Genomic DNA, 14109 nt, shown 5'->3' on the forward strand with positions numbered 1-14109 from the left:
CTAACCCAGTTTACATGATAAAAATCAGTTTATCAAGGAATGCCACCCAGATATTACAATATTTTTTAAATGTCACACTTTTTAAAATAATCAGGGATTATTTTAGTCTTTAATTGGTAATTAGTGATAGAGTGACAGAAACTTGGAGCCTATTAAACTAGTCTCTCAAAGATATATAGTGCAAAACAAATAAACAAACAAAAAAACTTGGTCATTCGAGTGGGTAGCAGGGTTGAGAATCACTGGTCTGTAATCTACAAATATTGTTTTGCCCATAAATAACTGAGACACTTCCATTTGAAACTTTGTCTTACTGAAATAAAAAGATAAATATAAGATGAAAACATCAAATTTATTTTCTGAAGTAGAAGAAATGAGTATACATTTGAATTTGCTTTGCAATATACATTAACAAGAAGCACACTTGCTCCATATCCTACTTGTCTTAACTTAAAAAGGGAAAGATTTTCTGACTTTTGGTTTGCAGAAGCTGAAACTTAGCATGAAAACATGTGAAATACATCCCCCAGAGTCAATCTTGCTAAGTTAAGACAAAGACTTGTTGACAACGAAGCTCCATATTGCTGAGAAATAGCGTCTTCCACACGCTATTGCTATTATTCAAAAGTTTTAGAATAGTTACGTGCAATTTGTTTTTTCATAGCTTTCACTAGTGTTTAATCTATTTTAAGGTAAAGTACTGCACCTGAAAGAATGAAATTCTTTTCAATTTCAAAGGAACTAATATCTAGCTCTGAAAATATTATCAAAATTGACGCATATATTTTCTCTTTAAAAAAAATAAGTCACTCAAATGGTTTTTATTGGTTTGAAACCCTGACAAGGAGACGTCAAACCATCATCCTATTTTTGCCATAGTAATGAGAAACTATAAACAGCTGACTTGTATTCTTTGGGAGGTGAAATCACGTAAGTTATGTTGAAAATGGCTACTGGAATTTAGATTTGATCTAAGTTTCCCTCAGGAGACTGAGGAAAATGCAGAGATTTACTTCCTTGTGGACTATTCCCACTCATGCTTACCAGATGGCTATTGATGATATTAAGTTCTCGTATTACCATGCTTAGATCTTCGTGTAATTTGACTATGGCGTTTTTTACCTCTCCTAGAAGGACTTTAATGGAATTGCTTGCTTCAGGCTCTGCAGGTAAGCATTTGGTTGCCTGAAGACTAGAACAGGACACAGAGGTGAAGTGGTCTACGTTTTGGGTGGAAAACTCTACCAAATTACTGCTAGTCATATGACCTGTCTTCTTTTTAGTAGAATCAGGATTATCTGAAAAAATCTCCAGGAGATTGAAGTTGTCACTTTCCTCTTCATCTGAAGATACTGTACCCCTAGGAGCAAATAGGTGATGAACCCTGGCTGTCTTGCTTTTATCTTTGAAGAAGGCAGAGGAAGACTGTGGACGAGACAAAGTCCAGAAGGAAGGTCCAGACAAAATTGGTGGTAAGAGATGAACAGATTTCTCCGGAACAGCTGAGTCAGGAGATGACACAGATAAAGTAGAAAAGGAGCATGTTTCCTCAGAGGCAGTTGAAACTAAAATGTATAAATGAGAAAGATTATATAACATACAAATGAGAGTAATAGCAAAAATAATTTTACAATGTAAAACTCTATCTGGAAGGTCTCAACATAAACTATTTAGAATTTTAAATATTCATAATAATCCTAAATAAGTCCAAACTAGGAAACAGAGACACATGTAAAGCTATACTGTAAATCAACAATACTATGAAATAAAATTACCAATATTCGTTTTGACTCTCAAACCAAACCAACATATTTTCATCCAGAGAGCAGAAATTAAAGTACAATATCCTATTCACTGACCACCAACATTTTAAGTTGGCATTTCAAGTGAAAAATATGAGAAACCCATAACTTAGATACCTTCATCTTTTTTATACAAAGAATATGATGGAAAAATGAACAACCAATAAGTAGCAAGCACCCAAAAGTTGTGAAGCTAGTCCTTTTCTCTCAAAGGTCAAATATAGTCAGACTAGTGTCCAACCCATCTGAGATGTGGGACACTCCAGCACATGCATGTATCGAGATGATAATAATGATAATAATAATACACATATATTTTTAAACAAAAGCCTATACATATAGGGACCCAGAAGGTGGTGCAGTGGATAAAATGTATTCTGGATCATGAGGTCCCAGGTTCAACCACTGGCATCCTGAGTGCTGTGCCAGAGTGATGCTTTGGTTCTTTCTCATTAATGACTAAATAAAAAAATAAAGAAAAGAAAGCAAACAAAATCTATAAGTAAAATAAAAGACATTCTATAAAATTAAATATCTGATGACATTTTAACTTTCCCTCAGGCAAAGTAGTATTAAATCTTTCACTCTAAATCATTGTTTCCTAAACTATATTCTGAGGAACACAGTGTTTTTAGGATATAGTAAGATGTTTATGGAAGAAAAAAAGAAGCTTCAACAGTCAAATAGGGCTGGGCAATTGCATACCATGCCTCCTATTAAGAGAATACCAAAAAACAAAACCAAAAAAAGAGAGAGAGAGAGAGAGAGAGAGAATACCAATGACCCCTAGGGGTGGCACAGTGGTCAAGCGTTGGACTCCCAAGCATGAGGTCCCAAGTTTAATCTCTGGCATTGCATGTGCCTGAAGTGAAGCTCTTATTCACTCTTCCTCCTAAGTAAGTAATTCAATAAGTAAATAACAATACCCATTAACATGTTCTGCGACATGTACAATAATTTAGTCAAGTGTTTCCTAAACCTTCATGAACACAGAATTTCTTTCTCCTTTGAGTAGCTATTTATACTTACTTAAGTATTAGGAGATATAACTGGTGAAATCCAGTTTTTAGAGTTTGAAAATACTCTGGACTTCTACATTAAAAAAAAAAAAAACAACTTTTTTTGCATACCTGACAAATGTCTATATTCTGTTTTTAGGTTTAATGATGGGTTGGCCAATAAAGAATTATAGGGAAGAAATGCCTTCTTTTTTGAATTCTGAAGGCTAAAATCCACTGTCTTTTTGATTCCTGTACTGATGCTCTGAAATTGGAGGCACGCTGATTCTTCCCTATAATTCTTTATTGGCCTAGTGTTCTGAAGCTTTTCTATGTGTCCTTTGTGGGACAATTTTCACCTACTGACATTAACTTAAAAAAACATTAAAATTTTTTTGTTTTAATAATAGTTTACAAGATTATAGGGGAATTATTTCATACCACACCCACCACCAAAAATTCTGTGCTCCCTCCCATCCCATGACAGCCATAGCCCTTATTAGTGACAGTTTGGCTATTTTACTAATTAACTTTGCAAGTTCATGTGTTTTCATTCTCTGAATTCCACAGATAAATGAAGCCATCCAATATAAAAGTCAGCGGACTTTTAATTAGATAACTCATTTTATAAAATTTTTCTTTTCATAAACTTTTTTGGAATGCTTTAATAAATTATTTCCTCTGTTTTCTTTCTCTCTCACTGGGGGTTTGGTGCCTGCACAACAAATCCACTGTTCCTGGCGTCCATTTTTTCAGGTTCATTTAATTTGATAGGACACAGAAACTGAGGGAGGAGGAGAGAGAGAGAGGTGGGGAGAGGGGAGAGAGACACCTGAAGATCTGCTTCACTGCTTATGGAGCTTCTCCCTGCAGGCAGGGAGTGGGATTTTGAACCTAGGTCCTTGGACATAGGAATTTGTATGTGTTACCAGTTTTGCCACTACCAAGCCCCAGAGCTTGGTGATTTTGTCATCTTAAGTTTCCATTTCTACCACTGATCTGTTAATTTCTGATACTGTATTTTAATTTCCAAGAGCTTCTCGATACTCACGGAGCTCATGCATTACCCGAATGACCATTTGATAGGACTGTTTCAGGAAAGTCTGAATCATCAGGTGACAGAATTCCATGTCCTTGATGAGATTCCAAGGTTCTAAAGCCAACGTATTAGTAGAGTACTAAAAGTCTATCCTAGGAACAGTTCACTCAGGTCAGGAGGAATGACTTCATAAGACACATTTAAAAAAGGCAGAATGAAGGCACTATTTGAGTCAAATATTAATGTAATACTTTCTTGGGTCAGAGTTGACTCAGTCTTAGAATACATGTTTGCACTCTCAGAGTCCTGTATTTGAATCATACATAGTGTTATCTTGTGTATTTATTTATTTACTTTAAAGATTGAGTTATTTTTATTCATAAGAGAAATCAGAGTACTGCTCAACTCTGGTATATGGTGGGGCCAGGGATTGAAACTGGAACCTTGGGGCCCTCACACATGTGAGTCTGGTTTGCTATTACTGTGGGAGAGCCCTGGCCCTGTCTTTTATATTTAAAGATGGGAACACTGTTGTTAGTCATGCATAAATGATGTGGCTAAAACGCCTAGTATTTCACTTGATGCCAGTTTTCAAAGTGTGATCCCTGAACCAGAAGCAGCAGCACCGCTTGTGAATTTGTCAGAAATGCAGTCCTTGGAAACAACTCCAGAAGACTGATTCAGATGCCATGGGTTGGACCCAGAAACTGAGCTGTAACAAGCTTCCAGGTGTTTCTGATGTATGCTGAAGTGTGAGAATCACTGCTTTATGTCCACCTTTCTGGAGCTTTGTGGCTACAGCTGCTGACTAAATATCGTATCACTATTTACAGCTTTGCAGCTTGGATTCACAGCATACACGATGCTTTTACTCATAAAAAATCACTTCATCACTAATTGCTGCATACCAATTTACTTTTGTTTCCAAACACTCCACAGCTGTACCAGGCACTTGAAGCTGTACTTCAGGGTGCATTTCCCTGCCCATTTAGCTACCGTTCTCACTCACAACAGCAGTTATTTGAATGTCTGTTAATATTCATTCTCTTCATAAGTCTGCTCACCAGAACTGAAATGCAGCAAATATTGCAAATGAGCTGCACTAAGTGGTTGTATTTTAAAATCTCATTGTGTGATAAATGTATGCCAATTAGTGTTGTGATTGCTTGAAGATTAGTAGTGATAAAGTTATTCCAAATGCTTTTTATCTCCTTTTACATTCATGAATAACCTTGGACTAGATAATTATTATATTACAACTTTGCATTTTAAAAGGATTTAAAAGTGCTTTACTATAAAATGAAATGACAAATACATTTGTTTCTATAACTATTTTAGTCTCCTTAACTTCAATTTTAAATTTTTTTGTAGGCAGCAAGCTTGTGGTTAACTAACACATTAAACAGTTTACTGTAAAACAGGGATTTGTCTTGTCCAGCTCTGCCATGGGCACAATCCAGGTATGAGCCCAGCTCCACTGTACTGGGGGAAGCTCTGGTGCTGTCATATCTTTATCTTTCTTCCTCTGTTTCTATCTGAAAAAGCCTGCCCTAATTGGTGAAGAACGATGACAACAACAAAGAACCAAAACCAGGAATTTGATTTTTCATTCTTCAATTCACTGTGTTCTGTCTTCCTAGTCTAACATATAATGCTTGTCAAATTAACAACCAACATGAATTAAAATTCTGCTTTTATCCTGTGGTTCAAAGTGTAATATTTTATACAAATCTTTACAGCAGAATTATCTGTTCAAACCCAAAGTGGAAACACTCCAAATATCCATCAACTGATCAATGGCTAAACAAAATATGTTTACCTAGATAAGGCGATATTTTTCATCCATACAGAAGGAATGGAACACTGATATTTGCTCTATGAATGAAGCTTGGAAACATGATGCTAAGGAATAGAGGCCAGAAATGGAAGGCCTTGTGCTGTATGATTCTGTCACATAAAATGTGTCCAGAACAGGCAAACCTATAGACAGAAAGTTGACTGTCAGGGCTTGCAGTGAGGGAAGAGCTAGAGAAGAAGTGACTGCAAAGGGTACAGGGCTATAAGGGATGATAGAAATGTTTCTGAATGAGTGGTGATGGGTACACAACTCAGAATATATGAACCAACCCCTAAACTGTGTACTTTAAAAGGTTGCTTTTATGGTACATGAATTATATCTAAATTGAAAAATGTATATTTGATAAATGATTATCATCATCATTCTGCCACCAAGGTTATTTCAGGGGCTTGGTGCAAACCCACTGGTTCTGGTGGCCATTTTCTTCCTTTCTTTTTCTTATAGAGACAAAAACAGAAGAGAGAGGAAGAAGCAGAAGAGGGGAGAGTGAGATCTGCAACACTGCCCTACTTTCTTGCTGCAGGTGGGCACTGAGGGCTTGAACCTGGGTCTTCACACATGTGCTCTCAATGGTGCACTACCTCCTGGCTCCTGATATTTATCATAAATAAACTACACAGAAGAAACAGATTTAGTAATAACAGGGTTATTAGAAAGAAATGCAAAATCTGCCTCTACATTTTGACTGGGAGAATTTCAATTACTGGATGAAAGGTGAGTTTTCTCACTTAGGATATATACACTTGGCTCTCTAAATTAAAACTCAGATCAGTGTGTAAAGCTGGCAGGTGCCGCACAACTAGCAGAGTCCGAGGGCCATGACAAGGACAGCTCCGTGGCAGATCCTGTCCCCTGCTGTCACTGCGGATGTGCAAACGCTTAGGCAGGCTCTGCTCTGCAGGGCATTTCTGCTGCAGCCTGACCAGAATTATCTGTTATGGCTCAGGGTTAACGGAGACTGGAGGCAGCACTATTTTCTATCATTCTCCCACTTCTAGGGAAATTAACTGTTCATTGTTCTTTCTCTGAAGCCTTTTATAGACAAAGGAAACAAAGGGCATAGTTAATGAGTCTTTTGTATGTGTGATGTTTGAGCTCTTTCTCCGGCAAGGGTGAACTGAAGAAGAGCCACACAGAACTACAGCTACTGAAGTCCAGAGTGTGAGGCTGGAGTCACTTAGAAGCAAAGGATGAAGCCATACTATCCCTGAGCGAGGAAGTATAGAACTGGTTTTTTTTTTTTCCCTCCGACCAAAAAAAATCAGGCAAGTCCAGTACAGTTCAACAGAGTCTGACTGTGGCTTAAGAGAATCTAATGAAAACTGCCTGCTACCAGACCTAAGCATCTACTAACTCTTCCTTTTTTTTTTTTAAATTTTAGTGGACATGATAAGATTATCTGATGACCTAAACAGAAGGATGAATATGGGATGATCTTACTGACAGGCAGAAGTTGAAAAACAAGATCAGAAGAGAAGACACAAGTATAACCTGAACTGGAGTTGGTGTATTGCACCAAAGTAAGACTCTGGGGTGGGTGGGTGGTGGTACAGGTCCTGGAAAAGGATGACAGACGACCTAGTGGGGGTTGTATTGTTATAACTGAGAAATGTTATACATGTACAAACTACTGTATCCACTGTCAGATGTAAAACATTAATCCCCCAATAAAGGAAAAAATAAAAAGCAAAAAAAAAAAAAAAACCCAAAACCTGATGACCTAATAGTTTGAGTTACAGATAAATAAAAATTTAAAGGAACAGTACAAGGAAGGGGCTGGTCTCTGAATAAGTTATTCAGTGTTCACAGATCAAACAAGGTGTCTGCAGTTAGTCTATCCTCATTCCAAAAAAAAAAAAAAATTAAGATATACTAGGTGGCTGGCTTAGACAGTCTCTGATGTTTGAGATCTACTAAAATATGAGTGCACAAGTATTTTTTAATTTCCACAGCTCATTATCTCCACAGAGTACCATTACACATAGACCCTTCATATAAACAAATACTTCTTAAAAGCAGAGAGAGAGAGAGAGCAGATGCCGCCTTCTCTATCTTCTGTCATCCCCATGCTGCGGCTCTCTGTGGAGAATAGCTATCCATTCTAGCCTCATCACTTCGAGTTCCTCGACCACAATGACCTTCAGTATTCCTCTGAGTACTCCCCACAATGTATCATCACTCAGAACTGTCCAGCTCTCAAATCATGCTTTCTGAATTACTTCCCTTCTCAATTGCTCCCAGTCCTCAATTTCTTCAAATATACACTTTGGCCACTTTGAGACAACAGGTCTAATGATCCCTTTATTTTCTCTAGCTCTATCGGTGTCTGCCTGGCTCTGCCTCCTTTCTTTTTCAATCTGCACCCCCTTATCCATGCATCACTTAAATCATTTTCTTTCTATACTTCTCTTGTCTTGCTCTCTTTACTACCTGCTACAAATTCCTAGTTCATGAAAAGGTAAAGGGTCACTAGGCTTTGTGGGATATTTCTTTTTTGTTGCAACCACTCAACCCTGCAGTTAATACAAAAGCAGGTAAAGGTAATATGTAAGCCAATTACTGCAACTGTATACTATTAAAACTTTACTTACAAAAAATAGGCAGTGGGCTAGGTTCCACAACCTTGTCCTAATCCTATTTCAATGCAAATGGTTACTTTTTTTTTTCTTTCACTCTAATCTTCAGGTTTGGAAAATGTACATATCCCTGCAAGTTACTTTCATTTATTTTACTTTTATTCATTTTTACTAAATTTTCCATTCTCCAGAACATCTATTTTAAATCTTTATGGTCCTTGTACCTCCAAACTCTTCAGTCTGGCAGGTAACCTCAGACAGTAAGGAACTGAGGCCAAGACACACAGTCATGAAGACTCAACCTCTCTAAATTACTAAAACAACAAACTTCTGTCTTCATATCTGATACAGCACTTCTCTTCCTTCGTTGAAGGCCCTTTTGAGATGATGCAAATCTCTTTCTGTTCTGGATTCTGGCCCACCTCTCCAGTGACACAGTCTCTGAGGCTCATTCTTTCTGTTGTCTCCCAGCCCTCACCCTATTTTCTTTCCTACAACACCTTCTGAAATGCCCCCACCTTCAAATCAGTCCTCTATGTTCTCTGACAAAGTGATTCTAAAATACATTTTTTAAGCTTTTAGTGACTTAGCTTTCAACATTGTCTTTAAAATAAAATCCAAAAATAAACTTACCATAGGTGCAGAAAACAATCTGTAAATATCATATACAACAAGGACCAGCATTCACAATAAAAATAGGATGCTGAACAGCCCAAGTAGGCACAGGCTGCGTGGAGGTAACTCAGCAGGCACAGTGCAGGACACGCCGACTGAGCTCCTAGCTTCAGTCAGGGGTACTGCAGGGCCCAGGATGGTTCTTGTTCTATCTCATTCTTTTATTTTTTATTATTATTATTATTATTATTTTTCGGGGGCTCAGTATCTGTACCACGAATCCACTGCTTCTTGAGGGTATTTTTTCCTTTTAGTTGCTCTTTTTTTTTTTTTATTGCTGTGGCTATTATTATTGTTCTTATTGAGGTTGTTGTTGTTGGATAGGACAGAGAGAAATGGAGAGAGAAGGGGAAGACAGAGAGGAGGAGAGAGAGAGACACCAGCAGACCTGCTTCACCACTTGTGAAGTGACCCCCCTGCGAGTGGGAAGTCGGGGGCTCGAACCGGATCCTTACGCTGGTCCTTGCATTTTGCGCCATGTGTGCTTAACCTGCTGCACTACCACCCAACCCCCCCATTCTCTTTTTTAAAATTAATTTTATTTTATGAGAAGAGAGAGGATCGATCCCCTGCACCACCATCAGCCAAAGCTGATCAGTGCTCTGGTAAAAAGAATAAATAAATAAAATCTTTAAAAAAAAAAAAGGAGAGAGAGGGAGAAAGGGAGAGAGGCCAGCTCTGTCATAGAGCAGTGCCTGGGATTGAAAAGAGTATTTGGTTTGTTACAGAAAGATATTTTTCCTCTTTGTTTTTCCCCAGGGGAAAAAAATGTTCAGGATGAAATAAGTAAATTTGTATTCAGTACAAACCTCAGTTCCAACATAGTCATCATTCACTAGAAGAAAACAATACTTTGAACATGGAACCCTGGTGGTGAGAACTGTATGGAATTGTGCCCCTATTATCTTACAATCTTGTTAATTATTAAATCACTGATAAAAATGTTAAAAAAAGTAAAATCCAATCTTCTTAACCTGGCACACATAACTCCTCACTGGCCCTGGCTTGATTTCCTAGTGCTTTCTTGTATTATTTTTTCATGCACACTTTCTGTTCTTGTTTCAACATGCTGCTGTGAGTTCATTCAGCAAGTACTTAATACTCACTGTGTACCCACTATGGCTGGTGCTGGGGACACAGTGATAAACAGGGTAGGCTGGGAGGATACATTCACAACCTGATGCATATAGTGCCACATTTAGTTAGAATCATATGGTGGGTTATTCTGATAACCAGTTAGAGCCCCCTGTTAAGAGTCACTAATTAGTATAAAGTCAGATGTATGAGGGGCTTAGAACAACACTCATCTCACTCCTGTCAATACAGGATGTTAGGATGAAGATCAAATATATACTTGTTACACCACAATACCACATTCCCTTTCTCTAGACTCTTGGCCCATCATGTGGTTTCTACCAAGATTATTTTACAATGACTTCAAATCAGATTTCAATTTTTTTTTCTAGCTTTAACAGTTATTTTTGGTGGGAGGGTCATACCATTACTGTCTACTTCATTATAACTAAAAGCAAAAATCCTCATTAACAGCTGATTTACTTATATATTTTTAAGATTTTATTTATTTAGAGACATGAGAACAGAGAATAGAGAGAGAGCCAGACATCACTCTGGTACATGCACTTCCCAGGACTAAACATAGAACCTCATACTTGAGAGTCCAATGCCACCTCCTGCATCATACCAGCTGGTCTTAGAGGAAATTTTTGCTAATTTTTATAATGAAGTACACTTGGTATATAGACAATGACTGAAACTATTCTTTTAATTTTTTAAAATATTTATTTATTTCCTTTTGTTGTCTGTTGTTTTATTGTTGTAGTTATTACTGATGTCGCTGTTGTTGGATAGGACAGAGAGAAATGGAGAGAGGAGGGGAAGACAGAGAGGGGGAGAGAAAGATAGACACCTGCAGACCTGCTTCACCACCTGTGAAGCAACTTCCCAGCTGGAGGCTCGAACCGGGATCATTACACTGGTCCTTGCGCTTTGTGCTGCGTGCACTTAACCCGCTGCACTACCACCTGACTTCCCAAATCCATTTTTAATTGTCTTTTTGTGGTATTAGTGAAGAAAATGAACCAGAAATAACTTCACAGGTGACAGCCATGCACATAAGCCATCAGAGCTATCAAAGTCAGTAGTTTACTACATCCGCAGTCTCAGCAAAAAAAAAAAAAATAGTTAATTTGGTGACAAAATAATTAGTTTCATCTTCAAGTTATGACATCAAAAAATCTGGAAAGGACAAACAGGAGAATCTTTTTATCAGCACTATTTCTTATCCTTAACATATTAACTTCCATTGTTTATATTTACATGGTACTTTTGACCCAAATTTGAGGTAATATTAAAGGCCTATATTAAAAGCTTTATATTTATATGCACTTTAAACAAGCATTATTATACACAAGAACCAATAAGCCGTCTTGGCATTTGAAAAATGAACAAATTACTCTTTTCTGAATTAACAAGAAGGCATAATTATATAACTAATTATATAATTAAAATTATATAAACATTAATTATATAATTAAAAATAAAGCATTATTATATAATGAAGAATTTTATTTTATTTTTTAACATTTTTATTATATTCATTTACTGAATAGAGACAGCCAGAAATCGAGAGGGAAGGGGAAGATAAAAAGTAGACAGACAGAGAGACACCTGCAGTTCTGCTTCACCACTTGTGAAGCTTTCCCCCTGCAGGTGGGGACTGGGGGCTTGTTGATTGTAATAGCTGATAGTCAACAATCTGATATCTCAACTAGTTTTATCCTATATCATCAAGTGTAGTCAACATTGTAACTCCTTTAGTGTTTTATAAAGACAGAAAAAAAAAAGCCCTACTTTTTTGCAATTAGTACATGGTCCTTTTAAAATGGCACATACATATATAAATGTACATGTGTGTCTATACCAATATACCTAATAACTAATTATTCTTCATGGAGTCTCTTAGCAATTAACCTAAATGTCTAACAGGAAGCTCTTAATTAATGCTAGTTCCTTTTTAATTTGCTCTGTACCAAAATTGCTCAGAACTTATACTTCAATCAAGCACTTGTCACTCACAGTGAGATCTAATAAAAGGGGCACTTTCTCAGTTGAGAATTACCTCTATGGTATATTCATCTTAACTCCATCAGATACAAAAGAGAGGACGAAACTACACCAAGAGACAAAAATAAGGTAAAAGAGCAATGCTTCATAAGGGTTTGTATGCTCATGTGTTTTGTAAACTCACCCCAAGTGGCTAGGGCCTTACGATTCCCATCATCCATCTGAACATTGCTGGATTGTGTTGGCTTCTGATCACTCTTATTGATGGCAGTCTCCTTTGCTGGGTCAAATGTTTTCAATGAGGGAGACACATAGAGTGTCTCTACAGAGGCCTGGTTATAGAAGGTAGAATCTGACTTTGATATCCTTAAATTAGAACTGATAAACTCTTCTTTGCTCGATGACCCAAGCGCTGGTAAACTTGTCAACATTTCAACACTTTTTGCAGTTGGTTGCTTTTCTAGAGGTGTTTGTAAAGAGTTTTCTGTTATAATATTTGTAATGGTGCTATCTGATTTCTTGTCTGAACTCAAATTTGTCTGCAGAGATAGGCTTTTTTCTGAGGGAGTAGGCACAGTATCTGTAAAATAACCAATAACAAAATAAATTAACAAAGTGCTACAATAAAAAAGCAAAACTAAAACACTATATTACACTCATTGTAATATTCATAAATTGGATTTTTTATGCTCTACTAGAATTATTTTTCTATTTAGTTGTTTCTACTTTCTTACTACGTTTCTATTCTGCCTGTTTAAAGTATGCCCAAGCTATAATTGATGGATTAGTCATTTGGTGGCTGCCTTCTCTCTCTCTTTCCTCACTGAAGCACAAAGCAAGGAAAGCCTCAAATAACTTGTCTTTAAATATTTCTCCCTTCACCCACTAATCTGTCTCTGAAACCACTATATTTTTAGTACCTTCAAGCTTTCATCTTTTTACAAGATAGGTTAGAAAAATATGCCACATCATTTTGGCCTATCCTTACAGAACTACCAGCTACATTTTTTTCTCCCTGAAATTAAAAAACATCTTCTTGTCATTATATCTACACTAAGTTCATGAAGGAAAAATCACTACTTTAGGTAGCAGCCTAAATTTAAAACTCTTTGTTTACATGGAAGAAAAGAACAATTTTTCAGTTGTGATGATTACAAAATGTTAAGTTTCATCAGGTTGGGAATCTTTGTCTATTTTACTCATCAATACCACAAGGTACCTAAATATTATCAAGGTCCCTATAGGCAGATAGTATTTGTTACAGATAGAAGGAACTGGAGGAATTATAATGAATTGAAATGTAAAGTGAGGTGATATATAGTATTATCTATAGAAGCTATGAATGATGAGAGCGGTCCAAATTTCTAGATGCAAACTGCTATCAAAGACTAAGGCTTGCTTGAAATAGTTTCATCTAAAAAAGGTATGGAAACAAAGAACATGATGAAACATTCATTCTACTTGATGAATTATCTCCAACTCTCAAGAAAATTGTTTTTAAGTGTCGGGCTGTGCTGTGGAGAAGAGAGGAGGTCTGGAGCTAGTGGGGTACACAAATCTTTATTATTGGATCAGGAGGGGGTGGCTCAGGCCAGAGCGACCATGCGAGAGAGAGAGGGTGTCGAGAGAGAGGGCAGGGAAGTGGGAGGGCTTTTATTGGGCAACAACCAGGGGTGACGTGTCGGGACAGGATTGGTTGAAAAGGGCACTGCTAGGATATCGCAGGGAGTGGTAAAACCTGGGGGCATAGACTGCATCTGAATAATTCCTCAACATCATCTCCTCCTTTTCCTTTATATCTAAATGGACACAGTAAGGAAATATGGAATGGAGCAGGCTTAAATGTTTTTAAGGAATGCCATGCTCAGGTGGGAAGATGTAGGACGTTTTTCTATGGTTCTTCTGTTTACCTTTCCACATTTTATTGTTTAAACTTTAAACAACCTTAAAATCATACTAAAAAAGACTTCCAATTGTAATAGAGTTATCAATTATGGTAAACTTCTAACCTGCTACAAGTTTTGTTTCATAAGTAAGTGAATTGCAGCTGTCAAGTTTTCTACAGAAAAGCAGAATT

At 37.1% G+C, this 14109-nt stretch overlaps 1 protein-coding gene across 2 annotated transcripts in view; it reads right to left on the reverse strand.

The window, feature by feature from the left end:
- Positions 1–333: 333 nt before the first annotated feature.
- ENTHD1 (ENTH domain containing 1) overlaps positions 334–14109 on the reverse strand; it is a 143437-nt gene continuing 129661 nt past the window's right edge. For both annotated transcript variants that reach the window (XM_060190875.1, XM_007519294.2), the window contains 2 exons: positions 12217–12612; positions 334–1565 (listed from right to left, as the gene is read on the reverse strand). In XM_060190875.1, coding sequence (XP_060046858.1) covers positions 961–1565; positions 12217–12612 — 1001 coding nt within the window. In that variant the 3' untranslated portion in view covers positions 334–960. The remainder of the gene's footprint in view (positions 1566–12216; positions 12613–14109) is intronic.

This window comes from Erinaceus europaeus, chromosome 4, assembly GCF_950295315.1.
Source record: "Erinaceus europaeus chromosome 4, mEriEur2.1, whole genome shotgun sequence".
Classification (NCBI taxonomy): domain Eukaryota; kingdom Metazoa; phylum Chordata; class Mammalia; order Eulipotyphla; family Erinaceidae; genus Erinaceus; species Erinaceus europaeus.